General features: G+C 28.9%; 1 protein-coding gene across 2 annotated transcripts in view; it reads left to right on the top strand.

The window, feature by feature from the left end:
* The window catches only part of LOC121127914 (putative receptor-type tyrosine-protein phosphatase mosPTP-1), a 71,502-nt gene extending 51,602 nt beyond the window's left edge, over window positions 1-19,900 (top strand). For both annotated transcript variants that reach the window (XM_040723490.2, XM_040723489.2), the window contains 10 exons: window positions 902-1,207; window positions 1,582-1,914; window positions 2,475-2,666; window positions 3,008-3,294; window positions 4,996-5,294; window positions 10,020-10,378; window positions 10,444-10,655; window positions 17,966-18,258; window positions 18,332-18,932; window positions 18,998-19,900. In XM_040723490.2, coding sequence (XP_040579424.1) covers window positions 902-1,207; window positions 1,582-1,914; window positions 2,475-2,666; window positions 3,008-3,294; window positions 4,996-5,294; window positions 10,020-10,378; window positions 10,444-10,655; window positions 17,966-18,258; window positions 18,332-18,932; window positions 18,998-19,582 — 3,467 coding nt within the window. In that variant the 3' untranslated portion in view covers window positions 19,583-19,900. The remainder of the gene's footprint in view (window positions 1-901; window positions 1,208-1,581; window positions 1,915-2,474; window positions 2,667-3,007; window positions 3,295-4,995; window positions 5,295-10,019; window positions 10,379-10,443; window positions 10,656-17,965; window positions 18,259-18,331; window positions 18,933-18,997) is intronic.
* The last annotated feature ends 2,629 nt before the right edge of the window (window positions 19,901-22,529 follow it).

The following is a 22,529-nucleotide window of genomic DNA, read 5'->3' as shown; positions in this document are numbered from 1 at the left end:
CTTTGTTGTAGATATTCTCATAATTTGATCGGAAAGGACGTGGATTGGCCTGAAACCTGACATCTCATAGCCGATCCACCCTTACTTTTGACTGATCTAGACTGATGTTTTCCTATGGACCAATCTAGACGAAATTTTACCTTTAACCCGTTCTAAACTGAATTTTTTTAGAATAGGTATAACATTTTAAAGGACCGAACTAGTTTGCTCCAACTAAAATTATAACGGTCTTAGACCGATTTAGGATTTCCCAGAGCTGTAACCAAACACTAGTCAGAAGGAGAAAATTGACACCTGTACTTTACTTATTTTATATACAAATATCGATAATGGAGCGGAAAACACAGAGATTATGAGTTTTTTTTTCAATGTATGTACATTATGCATATATTAAATAGTTATTTACAACTATTCGTGATTTAGACTTGTTTTTTGAAGTATTTTGTTGATGTATTTTTATTATTTTTTAGCCAATAATAGAGATATTAGAAATTCTGTAGATTATAATATTGCTAAAAGATATATATGTTTATATATATTCTATTTTCTTTTTCATTCTTCTAATTAAGCTTCTTTAAAAAAATATTTATAAGTTAATATTGTTTTCCAAAGATTTCCGTCAAAAAAAAAAAAAAAAAAAGTAACAAACAGTTGGTTTTCTTGCCTTCAGGAAGAATAAGATATAATGAGGACCGCACACATATCACATGTAGCTTTTACAAGTCACACAATGAATTAATTAAGGTTTCCAATTAAAACTATTATTTGTAGAGGCAAACAATGTCCTTGCTTATCTTTTGTACATCATCATATTTAAGTCAGAAGGAATTTTTTTTTTCAAGTTATTTTTCGTTTTTGTTACGTTAATTTTTGACACATTTTTTTCTTCTTTTCTTTCCAGCTGTTCCTGATGAACCAGGGCGTCCTCTCGTCATGGCCTTTACTTCCCGTTCTGTCAATCTATCTTGGACTCCGCCCTTAAGTAATCACAACTCTTATATTCTACATTATCTCATCCATATTCGGATCGGTGAGGAAGGGATTTGGGATGATAATCTAGTTTTTGAGACAGAGTCCAATTCAACAAGTACGCAAATGAAGAATCTTCAACCTTTTTCAACATATAGCTTTCGAGTCACTGCCGTTAACGCTTTAGGAAGATCACGTCCAAGCAAGGAGTCCTACTATATGATTACTCTGAGAGAAGGTAGGCTCCATAAAATCTAAGTTCATTCATAGATAGTTGATTTATGCTCTAAGTTAAAATTAACTCATTATATTTTTAGAGTTTCAGGAGTGTAGAGAAACTGATTGTTAATTACTTTTAGTTTTATAAGCTTCATTAGAGATTGATAAGGTCGACTAATACTGAGTCATCAAAAAAACACATAATTTATAGCTTTTTTTTCCTCAGATTTCATCATACAATAAAATTGCAAAGAACTTTATGATTTATGATTAATTACACAAGTCTTAAAATATATGGCTATAAATAAGCAAAAAGAAAAAGCCGAATGATATTTTATTAATTACAAAATAATATAATGAATGCAAAAATAATATATCGTCATTACTTTGCAGTTCCAAGTGGAAAACCAACCATAACAGCTGCGCATAACATAAGCTCTACTTCTATTGTACTCAGCTGGAGTCCACCTTCACTTACCAGTGTGCATGGAGAATTTATTGGCTATCGTATAACCTACAAACCCCGGAATGCCCATGGTGTAGCTGGAAGACTTCTTTGGGAAGATAATACACCCCCAACAGAGATACTACTCAAAGATCCAGCAATTACACGCTATGTCATACAAAAATTGCAAATATTTACACAATACCTTGTTTCATTACAAATCTACAACCCAGAGGGTTTGGGACCAAGTACGACCGTCGTTGTTATGACAGATGAAGGAGGTAATTTTGATAAACCTATGTTAACCCTCTTTTTGTGAACATAATATTTAAAAACACGTTAGTGAACTAGGTATAAAGAAATGATACAAACAGCTAATCTGTTTTAATAACTAACGCATTTAAATTTCTGTGTTCCATCCATTTTGCATCCGTAAATAACTATTCAAATGATAAAAATACATGAATGAATATCAAACATATGTTAGATAAAAAATAAGTCCAAGAAATCAAAATGAAAAACACAAACAAAGGAATGACATGACGTCTAAGCTAAACAGTTAAATAGTTTCACTAAACCTTGACTTAGAATGATTAATTTTCGAATAAATAATAAATAAGTCATTATAAAATAAAATACTTATAACTAAACAAATTTTATGTTTGAAGTGCATGCTGCAAAGTATCGGCAATTAAATGTAGATTCAATTGAATAGGAATAATTTATATCAATCTTGGGGTGTGTAAAATCCCTGAGTACTTACGTAAGGTTAAAATAATATGAATTTTTCGCAGTGAAAGTTCTAAGATATTAATTGTTTTTATTATTTTCAATCTTTCAGTTCCCACGATGCCAATCAATGTCACGTTTGGAGAAATCAAAAATTCATCTGTACAAGTTCATTGGCACGAACCCTACGCTCCCAATGGTATTATTCAAGGATATCGACTTTATTATATGCATCAAAACTTTACTGACGTACGAACGGTTCGTAATCCTTCTCCACAAATGCAATATCTTCTAGAAGGCTTAGGTAAGCCATCAATAGACGGAGTATTTTATTTTCATTGACGTCACTATTCAAAAAGTTGATTAGATTGGTGAAGTCGTAATTAATCAAATTTGATTTGAAAATAAATCTTTATTCTAATTCAACACATTAATTTTTAATTTTCAATACTATTTTTTGAATTTTACTTCATGGTTTTTGTAAACGCGTATACCTCCGACAGGGCATTGCATGGGTTTATTATACAATTTTTGAGATCAATGAAAATACTCTGTAATAACTTTGTATAAAATACTATCGATATATTATCGATTTATGAATTCACATTTAACTAAACCTTCTAACTTTATTATCTTCTTTATCAGAGCCTTATACAAACTATAAACTATGGTTGAAAGCCTTTACATGGAAGAATGAGGGAATGCCTTCTGAGAGCTTTGAAATGCTCACAGATGTTCAAGGTCCAGATTTTCCGATCATTACAAATTTGACTTGTAAGGATGAGACTTCCATATTCATTCAATGGGAACATCCTCTCCAGTATTTCAAAGCAATTGATTTCTACTATGTTTGGTACCGCTCTGAGGGGAGATGGGAATATGAAGAGGAGATCATTGATATGGACTTTGAAAAAAATAAAAATGGCGGCTCAGTAAGTGTTTTTTTTTTTTTTTTGCTCATAATTGAGACAATATTTAAGTTTTTGTAATATTTAATTTTTTTATAACAATGCAATACATACCATAATTTTCAAAATATATTGTTGGTCCCTATGTTCTATTGTATCATTGTTACAAGGTAGTTTTGTTGTAATGCTCTTATTTCCCCCCTCCGGTTCTTAGACTTTTTATTTATTTCTTTTCTTTGTATCAAATTTTCTTCATACACTTTTTGTAGTCGTTATGCGTAAAATAACATTAAGTTTCTCTTTTTTTTATCTCTGTGATATCAGCATTAATTTTTTTTTGTTATTATTCAAAACTACCAAACAATGATACAACTAAAGTAATTTTTTTTACAAAATTACATTGAAAAAGAACATAAACAACAACAAAACTGTCAAAAAGACCAACCAAAAAATTGGTTCATTTCATATAGTGTCAGAAGTGGTGCTTCCTGTCTGCTCCAATGAAATGTATGTCATATATTTGAAAGTTTTGATTGACTTAAATTAGATATAAGTGTGTTTATAAATGATTAAAGAGTCAAGAGACTCTTATTCAATTCTGTAAAGTGCATTGTAAGGCAACTGTGTATTTTCCCATGAACTAAAGAAGGAGTTATTCTCTTGTGATAAGTAAATATAATAACAATAGTGAAGCACATAGAGCACAAGTATCAAAAACTTACATACAATTTCTAACTTTTATAATATATTCGAATCGAATTCAAACGAAAGAATGTTTAACTCTAGTTTTAAAATGTTTTCCTTCAAGCGGTAATCTATGTTATGTTCAATTAAAATAAATAATTGCTTTTGTCGTAATTTTCGGTATTTATGGACCGATTGACGATATCTCTGAATTGTATTTCATGAATTGGTAATTATAGTACCCTAGTAATTGAGGATCTTAATTTCAGTCTAAATAAACAAATTCTACTACAACAGGAAAGGGTAATTGATTCATCTTCTAAGAGTTTGAGGAGAATAATTGAGAAAAAAAATTATAGACTGTTCTGAACTGTTAGACAAGGACTCACACATTTTCCTTGCTTAACACGGAATAGTAAGGTTGTATCATCTAAGCTGAACATTTACTTGTGTGCAGCATAAAGTGCCTTTAGACCTACGGAATGTTTAGTTATATCAATGAATACTTCCAACCATCACTCTATTCTTACTAAGATTGAATCAATACAAAATACCAAAAAAAAATAAAAATGGTTATTTAATTCATAGTTCTACATTATGAAGAATCCTTTGATGAAAATTTAACAGAGATCTCTACTCTCAATTTCGTATAGATATGGGATAACAAATGTAAGAAACAATTAGAATATGGTGTTGGCATAGAAAATAATTGCTATAACATAAATATGTAGGAATGCATTGAAGAAAATAGGGATGACAAAATTGTCCAAATCCTCTTCAGTATACATTTAAAAACAAGTATATGCTGATAATCTGCGAGATATTAGTAATTTTTTTAACTGTTTATCCCTATTCTGAAAACGTATTAGGTAGTAATGAGTTCTAAAATTTTATGTATTTACATCACTTAACTCTTAATATTTTGTTATTAATTAAGTCCTAGAGTAAATTAATACTGTCTAAAAAAAACTAATTCAACACAAAAATAAGTAAAACCAATCAAATTAATTTTCTTCTTATTTTTCTTTTTCATAATTAAAGATCCTTATCAAGAATCTAACAACGAACACAATGTACGAACTTAAAGTCCGTGCCGTTACGCAAAGTCTCTACAATGCCTCCATTCTCTACAAGGGACTTTTTTCAGAGCCATCCAAGATTTTACTTACACGGAATTGTGATGTTGTTCGTGCTTCCAATATCCTTACAGGAGAGAGACTAGAGGACTCTAGTTCAGGGTCTCCCGCTCTGAATTTGGAATTAAGTGCAGGTGTGATTGCTGGAGGAGCCTGTGTTTCATTTGCTTTGATTTTGGCCATCCTTGCTTTTGGATTGTGGAGGTAAGGAAACATATATATATATATTTATATTCTGTTTTTTTGTTTGTTTGAATGTAAAATTCCTGCAAACTCATTTTGACTTTAGATCGAATAACTATCATTACAATAGAGCGTGTGAGTCACATTTAAAGAAAGAGAATATGTATACAGTTATATGTAAAAATGAACGAAATCTCGTAGAAGTTTAAGAGTACTTTAATCTTTATAATAAAGTACTCCCTTCCTCATCACGTAATATTAAAAGAAGAATATGAAGTTGCTACTTTGATTTTATTTTTAAGGAGATAACATCAAAGAACAACGTGTGATTCTGCTAATGAAAAACGGAGATTAACAATATGGATTTTTTGGTTTATTATATTCTATTTTATTAAAGCAAAGTATTTTTTTTTCAACACCTAATAACTCTGGCCAATGCCGTGTACTACTGATAGTATATATATTATAATTAATTATATATATTACCTCTTAAAGTATATATAAACATAGATTTATCCAATTTTTAAGGGATTTTTAAGAATTAACTACTTATAATGCTTTAAATATATAAGTATAAGTATCCTTTAACACAACAAAAATCTTATCTCTAACTAGAGCATGACATATATACGTTTATAACTGATTGAAACAAAGAAATGTAAAATATAATTACATCAGAACAAAATTAGCCATAAATTTCTTTTTTTCTTCTCCAAAATTTTTTATTAATAAAGTAACCAAGTATTATAAATATGATACCTTTATTCAATGCAAAGTTATTATCTAAAAACATGATTCCAAATCAAATATGACTATAGTTTTGTAATACAATTTAAATCAAAGTAATGGAATATTTATTTTACTACATATTATCGTGTTTGATTGCTATTTGTAAAAAAATCAGTCACTTTTTGCCTCTATTCAAAATTAATACACTTTGCACTGAAGTTAATCCCAAGAAAGTTATCACATATGGAAAGTAAATGATAAAAAACGATTTAAAAATACATAGCAATTATTTAGACCGAATCCATTTGTGATCAAATATAATTTCAATATGCTTTAATATAGAAGTATGCAACGCTTTATATACAAGGATTATTTCAGTAATCCTTGTATATATCTATATACTTTTTATTCTTTATGCCATTAAAGTCATAAAATGCTTTGATAACACTTGAAAGATAGGGCTTACATAACTTTAGTGACTCAATAATTGTTTTATTTATGACACCTATTTACTCATGACATTTCCTTCCGTTTTATATCAATAAATAAACTTTTTCAATTAATATCAACAAAATGTTTTGGACTTTGATTCTTTCCGTGTACAGATACGTTATTGAAAACAACATTACAAAATACCATTTAAATTGACAGTTTTTCGATAGCTCATGGTGCAGTACTATGTAATTGTGATCTCCATTAATCTTACTCCTTTTTTAAAAGATAAAATGCTATTAGAAACGAATTTCAATCATTAATTATTAATGCATTAATCATTTTCATTATAAAGATACTTTAACAGTTGGCTCGAACCTCTATTAGCAAAATTATAATTAAAATCATGGCATATCCCCTATAAATCACAGTGTTACCTCGCTAAACAAAAATATATGTACAGTGTATTTTGTTGTCCTTTATCGATATTTTGTGTAGTATTTAGAATTATAGAGTCCGAGACAATAATTAGTAAATGAACATTTATTTGATTGCAAATCGTGGTAAATAATAAACATTTTATCTTTTTAAATTGGAGTAGTATGAGAAGAAATACAAATTACATAGTATTGTAGCATGAATCATCAATAAATTTTGCCAAACTATCATAGAACCGATTATTCTATTAGATAAGTTTGCTATTTTTATCTATTTTATCTGAGAAAATATCTATGATCAACTATTTTGATAAGAGATATGCTTTAATGGTAAGTTAGAGGGGCTAGTTGGGTAACAAGATTAACGACCTATTATTGTTGCATTACCAACAATATAAGGGTGGCTTACTGAAGGCTAAGCTGTCTCACATTTTCTACCTCATCGATGTGGCAAATTGGCTTTTTAGAAAATTACCAAGTTATAAGTTAAGTGTGATACAGAAACTGAATTGTAACCAAGTATGTTTACAATCCAAAATTGTTGAATCATGGATTGCTTCTTAAGTAAAAAATATCTATCATTCAATATTGATAAATTTTTTCGTAATAATCTGAATAGTTCTCTCATCACTAAATTTTAAGCTGACAAAATTGGAGTTTTTTAGAGTAACAAAAGAAGCAAAACTTTGTTATAGAAAATAAACTTTCAACTAGTTATCCCATTTTATTCTGAGAAAATTTTTGCCCTATATATGAAACTCAATCTTGATATACGCCAGTCCATGATATTACTGTGTGGATGAAATGTTTTGTTATTATTGAATGATCCAGGAGGTAAATGAAATTTGTAAAGGCTCATGTATTTTTAATCTGTATCAAAAAATGAAACATTTAAAAAATATATAAATAATGTTTAAATAGCACTAATTTCATGATGTTATAAGCTCAATTTATTTTACACTCGTTTGAAACTCTCTTGTGACATTAATGACAAATAACTGACTTCTTCACTACTATTTTTTTTTTAGGAATGGATAAATTTGTGATAGGTTCTCTGCACCAGACTAACAGGGGCCTAAAGCAACTTTTATGAATAATATAAAGCAGAAAGAAGGAGTCGGTACTCTTACTAAATTAAGACGAGTCTGATTAGTAAGAAAACATAACAAACCTGCAATTACAAAGCCAATAAGCTGACATGCTGTAATGAAATTAGATATTACAAGCGTATAATAATTTTTACAAGAATATTAAGTAATCAACTTACTAGCAGATGTATATATATAACTAATATACCAAGGAAATGTCTCCCTAGAGAGATGTTATTCCTTAATTCATACCTATGAGCTTTAACTATGTATACGTTATCTGAAGATATATACGTTAATTATATGGTAAAAATTGCATTCACCTAACATATTATTAGAACAAAAAAATATAGTCTATATAAAATTCATATTTTCACTACACAATATATATGTTTTCAAAAAGTTATTATTTGAAGGCATCTTTCAACTGATAATTTTTTTATATCAAATAATGAGAAATGCTGTCAAAATGGCGTACACATTCCTTTATGTTCTGTATAAATATGTATATAAATAGTGATGAAAATGTTGTCTATTTTATCAGATGGGCCTTTTTTTGAAATTGGTCATCTGAAAAATGATTTTTTAGCTATTGCACTTACTTTTTAACTCCTAAGTAGCGAACTTCATTGCATTATATCCACTGCATGATTGAAAAATTCGTGTGAGCTCATAAAAGAGGGAGAGGATTTGTTGCAGAGTTATAATTTTAAGTCCTTATTGGACTCTGAGTAGAATTGGGGATCGACATTGGTATAACTCTTAACATTGTCCTACAATACAATACAATACTAATACAAACAATTTTCTTCATGATATATTAATAAAATTTGAAAAAGACAGAAAAGTCCTATCAGAATATAGTAAATGTCTGCCACATTTTGAATAAGCCCAAGGTTTATATAAAATGGTTAAAACTCTTAAAGTACCATAGTTGCATAACTATGAGTACATATTTTTTGTTGTAGGAAATTTGTTGTTATTTATTACTAATGATGATTCCAAGATTCAAAGGTCATTTCTTTTGGGCACGGTTCGTATATCTATGTAGGTACATAGATGATTATTATGGTTTTGGATGCCAAGGCCATGATAATATATTTATGCATATATCTATGTATCTTTAATAATATTTTAAAGTATTTTGTAGTATGTCCAACTGAAAATACTTTTGTATGAAAATATCTTTATAAAACAATCTTTTTTAATTCTTTTTTATAGTATATTTCTTTTTGTTCAATATTGAAGAAATGTACCTTTTTATAAAATATCTAAAGAAACTATTGGTTGAAAAATATAATTTATCAAAATTCTTGCAATTTAAAAAAATAAAATATGATACTAAGGAATGCCCAAAAATATATTAAACTTAAACAAAGTCGATTTAATTTAGTTTATTGAAAAATACTTTTCTCAATTAATTCAAATCAAAGTTTATAGCTACTTGAGAACTAAATACTTTTAAATAGACTTAATGAATCGATAACTGATATAGATAAACTAAATCAGAGATGTTAAGACCAAGCAAATTTTTTTCTCAGAATTGGAGCATACTGAAAGGATAACGAGTTAAATGTTAGAGATATTGTATGAGAAATCATGGGTTACATGATGATGCAAATCATTTTTTTAATCTATATTGGCCCCCATCAAGAGGACATTAATTTAATTATAAATAAAATAGCGTGCATACTTTATAAATTTGGAAGTACGAGGAATCTCTTACTATAAGATATTTTAGATTTTGTATATAAGATTTGTCATATGTATTATATTTATAATTCCATGATTTTTAAAAGCAATAATAATATACCACGAAAAGGAAGTTTTCTATTTTATAATTAAGAAAAGTTGAAGTAGAATTTAGTTGTACTTTGGCAGGTGACAGAGTAAATATCTCAAATGGATAAAATAAATCAACTAAAAATAGTTGTTTCAAGTTTTTATATTTCAAGCTTATGTATTTTTGTGGTATCATCCCTGTTTTTAAAAATAACGTATGCCCTGCACATATAAACTATGTATTTACGTACAATACTTAAAACAGTTTTTTATTGCAGAAAATACTTTAATGAGAGCTACTATTATTTAGACGAATCCCCCTCAACGCCAGCCCCAAGCCTTGTCCCTGACTGGGATATCGAGAGCAATACAACAGATGCTTCCATAGGAAGTGTCATGATTGGAGTTTCATCTATTGGGTCATCCTCATCAGCCTCTTCAGGAACGACTCGACGAACGGCCATTCCTGCTCATATGTTTATTCAACATGTGGATAACCTCCACGCTCTCAATGATGCCGGCTTCAGCTCTGAGTATGAAATGATTCAGGCTATGACATCTATTTCTGATTATCCAGCAGACTCCTCGTATCTAGCGGATAATAAGACTAAGAATCGGTATCACAACGTTGTGGCATGTAAGTTGAATTTACGTTTGTGTGTGAATCTTCTCTCATTGCTAATACTATATATATATATATAGATGATCATAGCCGAGTACAGTTACGTCCTCTTCCGGGTCAAAAGAAAGGAGAGTATGTCAATGCGAATTATATCGATGGTTTTCAAAAGGCACGAGCCTACATTGGAACGCAGGGTCCACTTCCGTCTACGTTTGATTCTTTTTGGAGAATGATTTGGGAGCAACGGGTTCGTGTCGTTGTGATGATTACAAATCTCGTGGAGAAAGGAAGGGTAATTATTCGTTTTTACCTTACACATTTAAATAAACACGCGTTTGACATGAATCCCTGTAGAAAGAGCGCCCACTAGCCTGCCTTTAAATAACCAAAATCGAAAATTATAATTTATTCTTACAATAATTTAAAATAAACGTTGTAGGCGTTCTTTTTAGTGTAATTAATAACCATATTTCGTTGAGAAGGGAATTTTATATTGCCTTGACTATTTATGCAAATATTTTGCATACCTGTATGCCCAATATGTTTATATGACTCCCATTCTTTTTAACAACTACAAAGGTTATTTATACTGGAGCTTGAAGAAAGTCTTGAGACTGTTTTCCATAGCTTTTTGTTCCAATCACTTAACTCAATGCTTAAGTTCTGAACTTATATTTTACATTTTTAGAACATAAGCAGCATAAACTCAATAGAATCAAAAAACGTTTTTTTCCTGGTCTAATCTGTGCCTGCAAGAATAAGTCGGACATCTTAAATACTCTAGAATCAGTCAGACCACTATGTGTAGAGTCAGTAATCATTGGGTCATTAGGTACACTCTTTCTGCCAAGCTTAAGAGTGTTAGAACAACTAAGTTAATGTCCACGATGGTAAGTAAGGCATTTGATAAGAACTCGACTATAAAGTTAGACGAGTGCATTATAAAAATAAGGTGGACAGATCATGTAAAATACATAAAAGGACCGGCGAAACGGTTTTCTAGATGTTGAGAGTCCCTCCTTTCACAGAAAAAAATCCCTTAGGAGTGTTGTTAAACACTTTTGAATGACTTAAAACACAATGGAAAACCGATAATTATTTATTTAATGGAAATACATTCTCTCTTAACCCTGTCTATAAAAAAAAGTGATGGTGTATTTTGGTAATACCAGCAGCAACATGAGGACTATGACCAAAAGTACCATTTTGATGATGGTAGGGTATGGCCCTTATTGGTGAAAAAATCTTAATCTTAATGGTGCGGACTAGAATGCCAAAAATGTCTTATTTTCTTCTGCTGTGATTATCTGGCTTCTTTTCTTCATGTTGTATTTATCAAATAAAAGTTGAGAACCTAAGCTTTTAGTTAAGGGATTGAATTTTTTATAAAACTCATTAAACTTATAAAAAAAGGCTATGGAAATGGTCTCGGTATGCTCTGATTGATTTGACATATGTATCCTTACAAGAAATATATTGGAAAAAAATTATTAGTAAAGTATATGTAAGTATATTTAAAGTCATTTTCCCGTTCATAAATTTGATACATTTTAAGGTTAAATAGACATTGATATTATCTTACATAGTAGTATTTCTTGGTAGTATAGCTCCTTGAATAGTTATAAGATACTTCCATGATACTCTTTTACCAGTAATATAATATATCCTAGTAATGAACACCACAGAATAGAAGAGGTTAACTATGAAATCTCCTTGCAATCGCATTCCACACTCAAGGATAGACATCGATGGGAAAATATATATTTCCCTTGCTCTGAAAGAAAAACAAAATTTGATCACTTTGGCAATTTTTTTTTAGTTTAATCACGTTGAAACATGAATATGTTAGCAGAAACATGTTTTGTACAGATATAAAATAAATATACAGAATGCCCTCTATTCTATGAACTTAAAAAAAAGCTTTCAACAGTTTTTTTCAACGAAGAATGATCGAACCCACTAAAGAAGCCTTTCCTGTAAAATTAATATTCCTACGAAAATGCAACACTTTATATTTGTTAAAGCAAGCGTATTTATGTACAAAATTCAATGTAATTCATTTGAATAATATTTGGTTCTTCGTTTTGTTTTTCAAAAGAACATTATCGAATTAAATTATGTTTTTCTTCAAATATTTTTTTTTAAACGCATGTTGGTAAAAAAATATACATTAGATAATATTAAAGGAAATTTATTGAAGAAATTACTCATAGTTAATGCAAAAAAAAGGAATAAGAAAATTAATATTTAGATAGGTGTATAAATAAATATATTTGTTTATAATTTGACTTAATAGATTATACTTTTTTCCCAAATAAAGTAATTGTTAAATGTGTTAAAAAGCTTTGAAAATGAGTTTAAATAAGGTTAAAACAAAATATTTATGAAGATCAATAACAATCAATTCTTATGACATAATTGTTAACAGAATAACACATGGGCTGAAAAGTCGAGTTCTTAATAAAATAAACACGTGTTTTTTCTGTTCAAAATGACTTTTTAAAATGATTATTCTATTTTTCGCTTTATGGAGCCAAGTCCCCTTTACACTTTTCAAGCCATTGCTTAACTAGAACGGTATTTTTTCCCATCAAGAAGTGAGCCAGTGTAAAATAGGAATACCAAATTTTTTTTTCATCCATTGTTTTAGAAATAAAAAAAGATTTGTGACACTAAGCACAAAATATGTTTTATTTAGTTTTCTCATGCCATAGTATAAATCCTTTTTAAATACTACATTTTAAAAACTTTTCAAATATTTGACACAAATTTTAGGTACTTTTTTAATGCAGATAACAAGAGTATCAAATTTCCTTTTAATCCCTTATCTTTTTTTTTGTTTATTGTAATTTAAGGTTTTTGCATGTACAATAATATATTACCAGTTACAGTGTTGGAAAAATGAATTTTATAGCTTGGCAATTTTGTAAGTTTTCCCGCTAATGAAGACTTTCTATGTAATTTGTGTCAGGAGAATGGGTAGGGCACTCCATGAACTTAATGTTATTTTTATTCTTGAGGCACTCCTTTGTTGCTATGGCTATAAGTTTCGGGTGATTTTTTTACTCCAAATACTTTTGGTATTATTTATACAATGTCTCTCAGTGTTAACATAAATATACAGATAAAATTATGAACTGTTGTTATCTATGGTAGTGGGCAAACCTAGAAAATTAGCAAATAATAAAATACATATCCCCTCACACTATTAAATTTGAGAAAAAAAATTCCAAAATCACAACTTTTGGGGTGAAAAAAATAAATTTTTGGAAACGCAATTGTAAAAATTAAATATTTTTATATAAAATTCTTTGAAGAAATATTTAAAAAATAAAAAGTTATTCACAGAAAATAAAATTGATTGGAATAAATTTGAAAAATTAAATTAAATTACAAATATTAATTTTTTTTTTTAAAAAGAAAAAGTTCTCTAATTTGGGGGGGAGGGGTGTTATTTTTTATGCGTATGAAAAATTGTAGATCTAGGTAAATAAAAACACTTTGATCTAACTTTATTTTAATTATTGAATGAATTGAATTATTTATTAATAAAAAAAGACATCTTCTTTATATAAAATTATATTGGCATTTTGTATAAAACATACAGTCCCCATACATTTAATTTTATTTTGAAAATATAATTAACCGATAACATTAATTATAAGTAGGAACTAAAAATTGTTCTGAGGTTAAACATACCAATATAAAAATCATTTTATTATAAAATGTAATTAATTGGCATAAGTGTTAAATGTTAAAATGGTACGCTTTTCAACAGGAAAATATAAAAGCTTTCTCCTTTTCTTCTTCACCCCTTCATAGGTAAAAATAAGAAAAGTGAGTCATAATATTTTTGTAACTATAAAGTAATTCATAGTTAAATAATAATAAATAAGAATCGGAATTGCAAATTAAACATTATTTTCCAGATGTCAATTCCAATTCCAGAAAAAAAAACCGATTCTCCGATTCTGATTAATCGTCCCATCAATTTTAACAACACACTTCCTTTCTTCCTCTTCTCAACAAATGAAACTTTCTTTGAATTTTGTCCAATCATAAACCCACTTCTAAGATTTCTTAGCATTACCTAGTTGTAGAGTGGAATAAATTTATATTTTATTAATAAAAGTCATTCATTGTATTATATATATACGAATGTATATATATAATAGATATACCTTAGGACATTTGAATTAGATTTCTTCAATATGCATGGTATGTATGTCCAATATTAAAAATGTTAAATTTATGAGTAAATATTAAGAATGAGCCAAAAAGTGTCATTTATCTATAAAACATATACATATAATATAGTTTTGTGTTGGTCCTTTTTTAAGACTGCAGTCCAGTCACACAAGTCGGTCCTGAAAGAAAAGGAAATATAGCGAGGAATTGTTGTTGAGCTAAACCTGTAAGTTATTTTCGAAGTAGAATTGAGGATTGATTTCTGCCTATATCATTGCTAGATACAGATTTGGATTTTTGTTTATTGCATTGTTCTCACAGCTGATTGCAGCTTATTTAATACAACATTCTTCAAATTGTCAGGATTATCACATCATTTTTGGTATCTTTTATTTTTACATACCCTCAGGACATATTCCAAGCAGCATTTACCATAACTATATGGTGACTATTGCATATTGTTATTCCTTAACTAAGACCGAGTACTCCTATTTACTCCCACCTGTCAGTCCTTAAATAATGCCTAATCGATCCCCCGTGACAGCATTGAAGGTGCTCTTCCTTCGTTTATTATTCTGTTATATAATCAAATGAATTATATGCAAAAATACAATATTCGTTTATATTGCATAATAATGAATGAGGAATATTTTTGCAGGATATCTGCTTTGCTTTACATATCCGATTATTTGACTTACCGTAATTCAAAATCCAAATATTCACCTTATGTATATCTTATTGTTTATATAGATATTAAGAAGATAATTAGTATAAATAGTGTTACTTACAATATTGCTACTTAAACATTTTAATATGTCGGTATACATATAATTATTCTTTGACTTTGATCTAAATTCTTGTTTTATGCTGTCTTAGATGTTTGTTTATAGTTGTTTTTATATATTATCTATTTTTTTGTATCATTTATACAAGATTGTTGTACATTTACAACTAAGCTATTTTAATATATCAGCAAAAAAATACATAATAGTAATTTCATTAAATTGTCCGCAAAAAAGAGAAATTTCATCCGTTGATTTTGTATATCTAACATGCATATAACGACAATTTGCTTATGTGTGTTTTTTTTGCAAATTAAGATTGATGATAGTTTTATGTATGTACGTGCTAATAATAATGACATTAACATGCCAATCTAAAGAAATTTAGTATTTTATTATAGAGGGTTGATGAAAATAATAACCTTTAGCTATATTGTATTTCGCAACTTTCATCAAAAAGAACCAAAATCCGTTAGTAGTTTGGCAATTCTTTCTAACTGTGAAACTAATATTCAATAATTGTTAGGAATTATTCCTAGACTTGGCATATCGAGCATGGGTAAATTTCTGAGTAAGAAGAAAAAAATACATATCTAAAGTCACATTCATAATTTTGTAAAAGGTTTAGGAACGAGCGTGAGTAATTGATGTTTTAATTTTCTAAAAAAAGATTAAGTTGTTATTTACAATATATTAATCACCAAAGAATATTTTTCTAATAATACTGAAGAAAACTATCACAATAGAGCAGAATTTACCAAGATATATTGGGCCTTTTTTCTTATTTTTTTACAAGGATAAATGTTAAGTGTTATAATAAAATCAAAATGTGTTAGTTTAGGAGTGAAAATAATGGTTGATATAAGGTGTGGTTACAGAATTTGGTTTTTTATAATGTGTGGCAATCAGACTGTAGAAGTAGTAGAGAGATGCACATTCCTTTATTCTAAAGGCAAGATTCTAAAATTTTCTTGGAAATAAAGTTTAACCCTCTCATGCATTGGAGTAGTGAGGAACGTGGGGTTGCCTTCAAAATAAATATTTACAAGAATGGTTTGACATAATATTTAGAAAAAGTAAACCTATTGAAATTTTGTTCCTCAGTTTTTATTTGAGTGATTTATGAAAAACAGTATATTGCTTTAATTTCTTATAAGTACACGAAAAAACTATTTTTTAAATTTTCAAAATTATTGAAACACGTATCACAACACAAATTATGATGTTAAGGTGCTAAAATTGGTGTCATCATGAATAATCGATCATACAAAAATGTTAAATCTAAATAAAGTAATTATAACTAGATTTATATCGGAAAATACAAGATTTTTATGGTTTTTGCAGGATCAACTATAGCTAATTATTTTATTTTGAATAGAAAATATGAACATGATACATTTATAAGTTGGCATCTTTTTGCATTAAAAAAAAATTCTTCAAAATCTTTTAATGAAAAGTCATATAAAGAGAAATAGAAAAATGAAAAAATCACCGTGAATTAAAATACCAAATTTCAGAGTATGAACAAATTGGTGAACAATACTTATCTGATTTTCAAAACTAATGTAAAAAAAAGTTTAGGTGTTTACTATTATCATAAACAAAAATAATACTAGTTGTATTACTCTTTGGATATATGAAATTATGTTGCCGCAACCTGTATAATTAAAAGGAATCAGTGAATGTAAAATTAACAGATGATTTATTTGTCGTTTTTTTTTTTGCATTTTTTTCATCATTTTCATGTGTGAAGATCCGTATAAACATTATGTCATAACAATTTGTATTTATCTATGCAAAAAACTGCATTATGTTTGTAGATATATATGTAACTTTCTTCTTTACATGATGTCTTGAAAAAATAATACATAACACATGATGATAAGCAAACAAAAACAAGCACGGAGTTAAATAAATATTTTAACAAATGCTGTTTTTGTAATATTATATTTATAAGTAAAATTAATAGACTACTTTTTAACATACATTCATGAATAAGCCGGCTGTGTACCATTTTCTCTTGATAAAAACCTATTTATGTATATTCTCAGTCGTAAGAAATGTTAGTAAATAATTAATGAACAGTTAAATCCGCACTGAAGGATAAATTTAGTTATATTAATTAAGACAAAGTATTTATGTATATAATACAAAATATATATAAAAGAAAATCTATTTACATTTAATTTTTTGTAAATTGTTATTGACCCCTTTATGCATTTTTATAAATGAAGTTATGAATTTGGAGAAAATTCTCTTACTTGAATAGGACACGTCATTTTTTGTTTACATAATCTTCTATCTACTTAATCAATGAATAATCTATTTATAAATCTGTCCCTAATAATGTTATGTAAGACAAAACATACTATAATCAAAATAATTGATTGTGAAAACTCATTTTTAATGTGAAGTAAATTAGTAAAGAGAAACTTGGAATTTTCAAATGATATAATTTGAATCATGACATACAAAATGTTAATATATTTGGAACGAATCTCCCTTTTTCAGTGAAATGCATTAATGTATGTATGCATACATATAGTGCATATGCCAATTTTTTATGCCAAATGGCTTGAACTCTACACGTATACATATGTATTTATTAAATTTACACTATTTTTTATTTCAGAGGAAATGCGATTTGTATTGGCCAACAGAGGGTTGTAAAGTCTATGGTTTGATTGAAGTGGCACCTGTGCGAGAAGAGGTCATGTGTACCTACACACTCCGTACTTTTAAAATCAAACATACAAAAATAAAATCTGGAAAACAGAGACTCTCAGAAAGAATCGTGTTGCAGTATCATTACACCACATGGCCGGATCATGGTACACCAGAGAATCCTCTTCCTGTGTTGAGTTTTGTAAAAAAATCATCTGCTGCAAATCGTGATGGAGATGGTCCCATAGTGGTACATTGCAGGTAATTTTTTATTTTTGTCAAAATTCATTCACTTTTTTAAACATACATTTATGCTGAGTGTTTTTAATTGTAGTGCTGGTGTTGGCCGCACGGGTGCATACATTCTCATCGATGCCATGATGAAACAGATGAAGGCAAAGTGTGAGCTTAATATTGTTGCTTTTCTGCGTCACATACGAACTCAGAGGAATTACCTGGTCCAAACAATGGAACAATATGTGTTTGTCCATGACGCACTAGCTGAGGCAGTTGCCTCTGGTGAAACAAACATCAATATTTCATACCTCTCACGCTACATCAGCAGTCTACAGTCTAGTTTTACTACAGACGAAAATTCTGTACCATGGCAGCTCTCTGACCGTCAATTTAAACTAGCTACAAGTTACCGACCTGGAGAATCTCAATTTACTGCTTCAGCTTTGAAGCCTTGTAATCAAATCAAAAACCAAAACTTTGACTATCTACCTATTGAATCAGGACGGGTTTTTCTAACCGGTAAATCTGGGATAGAAGGCTCAGATTATGTAAATGCATCATGGCTTCCTGGTTATCATAATCTAAGGGAATTTATTGTGACGCAGCATCCTATTGAGCAAACTGCTCCGGATTTCTGGCAAATGCTATGGGATCATAGGGTACAAAACGTTGTCATTCTGTCTTCATTGCAGCAACCGGTGAGCTACTCTTTTTTCATTAGAAATGAGTTTAGAAACATTAACCATTATATTACATTTTTCAGGAATTTGGAGTATTCTGGCCCACAAAGCAAGTCCATATGGATTTAGAAAGCAATATTCGAGTCAAACTAACGACAGAGGATTCAACAGAAACCGGGTATCAAACCAAGTCATTTCAACTCATTTCTCTTCACGAAGATTCTGATACTTCTCTTTCTCTCAAGTTCATCTATTGTCCAAGTTGGCCACATGCTTGCTCTCCCATCTCCTCAGTCACGGATTTAATCCGCTCATCCTCTCTTCTTAAAAAAGGAGGATCCCTAAATTCCTCTTCCTACCCATGGGTCATTGTTGACCGCTTTGGTGGTACAGAAGCAGCTTCATTCTGTGCAATCAGTACTCTACTCAAGCAATTAGAGGCTGAAAATCATGTGGACGTGTATCAAATTGCTAAAGTTTACCACAATAGACGTCCCGGTATTTGGAGATCCCAGTCGGACTACCTCTTTCTCTATAAGGTAATTGAAGCTGTAGTGAACTCAGATAAACATTACTCTACAGGAATGTCACTACGAGTTCCTCCAGAAGGGATGGAATCCCTTGTGTGTAAAGAAGGGTACGCCTCACCCCCACTCAAAAGACACTAAAATCATTTTTTTTTTAAATAATGTGTGTGTTAATTATGTATGAGAAGCTTAGGAAATTTTTTGGTTAGACAATTTTTTGATAATCAAGTATAGGTTTTTAGTGAAGATTAGATTTTTATTAAGTGTACTTCTTTTTTTTTTCTAGAAAAAAATCCATAATATATATGCCAAAGTAATAATTTGTGTTTCAGTGTATGATCTACTATTATTTTAATTTTATTTCATTAATGTCTGTCTAGAACCATACATATTTTCCGATATTCATTCTGTGATACTTTTTAAAATACTTATACAAATAAATATATATGATAATTAAAATTATCTACGCGCTTTATTTGAAATCAATTATTAACAGCTAAAAAGATGTTATTCTGAATATTCTTATTTATAAAAAAAAATTCTATAAATTACTTACTCAAAATATTGACTCATAAATTTGCATACTTTTTTATGTGTATTATAGGTACTTTAGCATATGCATACACGCTGAAAAAACCTTTTAAATTACTTTATATAACACAATTTTATGCATATTTCATCTATTTAACATATGTGCAGAACTTGAAAAACAAAACTATTGTATACCCACGGCCTACAAGGAAAAAATATGTCTGGAAATGAACGGATTTTTTAATGGACTTCTTGAGGAGATATAATCTTCAACAAATCAAGCAAAAAATAACCTTATATGCTGAATTAATTAGCAAGACGTAATCACTCTTTAACACTCACAAAAAGGTATATTCCTTGGTTGTTATAAGTCAAGGATTTTCATTTAAGCTAATACTGAGGAGTTGGAGTTGAAAATTTTATTAAATTAAAAATAGAATTAAAAAGTAAGAGCAATAAATATATATATATGATTTTTTGCTCCTGAGTTGATTAGAAAATATAACAAGGGCAACAATACACTAACACCATAATATCTTGATATTCATTACATTGCATAGATAGTTTCAATTTAAAAAAATCAATAAAAAAATTCCAAAAATATAAAATGATAATTTTGCAAAAAATCCATGTTAACTAAGTAACCAAAATCTTTATAAATCAAACTGACAATAAGGACTGAAATATTTTTCTACTTGTTGGTAGTAAGGTATCAAAGAATTTTGTCTGGAGAAGGTGATGATGTATTAGGATCATTCCAGAGTAATCAAGTAATGGTTACTTGAGTCTTCCGAAATTATGGACAACAGCAATGAATAAATTAGAGCCAGGCTTTGGAAGTAGATCCCAATAGACATAAAAATAAATATTTATTCTACTCTTAAACGCCTTTTTTCAAAAAAAAGTACTACTTTTTTTAATGCTTGGGTGGTTTGTCATGTCGATTTATTGTATTTATCCCATTATATGAGTTTTTGTAGAGCTACTGTAAAACGTAGAAGCAAAAATTACAGTACTACTGAATTAAGACCCTTGTTAAGATTGTCAAAACGACAGATTAAATACTGATGAAGACATAATTTGTGCTCATCATTTTGATCCTTAGTGTATGATCATTTATTATGTTTAAAAACTTACTTTTGGCATTATATTTAGTAAAATATAACTTAAGAAATGTAGAGTAATCACTTCTATGAGAATGATATAATTTATTTAAATTTTTACATTTTAAATTTATGTTGTATGAATAACCAAAACAAGTCCCAATGACGTCACCAGAAATAGAAAGACAGAGATTTATTTTATAAACCTACAGTGCTTGTTCAGCCATTATCTTATTGCCTAACGTTGTTCTAATATCATTGAATTTGGCAGTCCTATGACTGGTGCTTATCGATCCTTTATGGCACTACAACAGTTGAATTGACGTAGTTACTAACTACGTCATTTCAGTTGTTAAAAAAACTTTGTTTTAGTAACATTGGAATTTTCTTTTAAAGTACTGGACTTTTAGGACTGGTGTATTTTTTGTATTTGCAGACCAATCCAACACTATATAGAATACAAAAGTTATCTTTCCACAAATAACATAAATATGAACTATATGAAATATTTACAAATGATGGGCTCAATATGATAAATGTATACACATTTAAAAGAAATGGGTTGTTGGTTTGTCCTAAATTACCTTTTGATATTTTTCCCATCAATAAAGAGTGTTTCGAAGGAGGGGATCAAGAACTTCATAACTTCAATTTAGGAAGAGATGGGGGATCAACAAATGTGCCAATGTCTTTTTAAAAAGTTTCCCATGACACATGGTGGGTAAATTATTGGCTGATTATCCATTACCTGCCAACAAATAAATGGGTGAAAAAGAACGGTATATTTAGGAATTGTTGATGAAGGGGATATCTACTTATCGTCAGACTTAATAAAAGGTAATTTTATTACATTGAAATTGGTGTCTACAGTTTATAGACTAGTATCGATTGAAAAGAAACCAAAAGCTATGGATGGAAGTTTTATTGATTATGAATGGTCTATTTTAAATGATAAACTAGCACTAGACATGTAAATATTTTATGTAGGCATTTATAATTTATATTATTTAAACTTGTTGGTTATTTTGAATGTTTGTCTGTTTTAGAGGGTAGTTATCTTGCTGTTACTTTTATGTTTATACTTTGAGGTCAGTAAAGCTCTTACTCTGGGGCAAGAAAAAAAAACTATATGAAAGATGTGTAAAATTTGCAACAAGGGATACACATTAATATTAGTAAAATACCTTAAAACTTCTTTTCTTAAATTAAACTTCAATATTGCTCAAAAACTCCAAAACATATTTATAATATTCTTAATAAAATGTATAGGTTATTTATACACGTATGACAATATATAGCGTAAATTTAAAATGAGTGGTTTAAAAAGTCAGAATATTCTTTAATAGGTTATATTAAAAACAAACAAATATTTGGTTGTGTAGTCATTTATTGAATGGTATTAATAAACGGTATTCTTTTGATATTGTAGACATACAACTGTTGAAAAGTAATGT

Source organism: Lepeophtheirus salmonis, chromosome 13 (genome assembly GCF_016086655.4).
Source record: "Lepeophtheirus salmonis chromosome 13, UVic_Lsal_1.4, whole genome shotgun sequence".
NCBI classification, from domain to species: domain Eukaryota; kingdom Metazoa; phylum Arthropoda; class Copepoda; order Siphonostomatoida; family Caligidae; genus Lepeophtheirus; species Lepeophtheirus salmonis.
The sequence above is the reverse complement of the archived record's forward strand: the minus strand, read 5'-3'. Positions and strand labels throughout refer to the sequence as shown.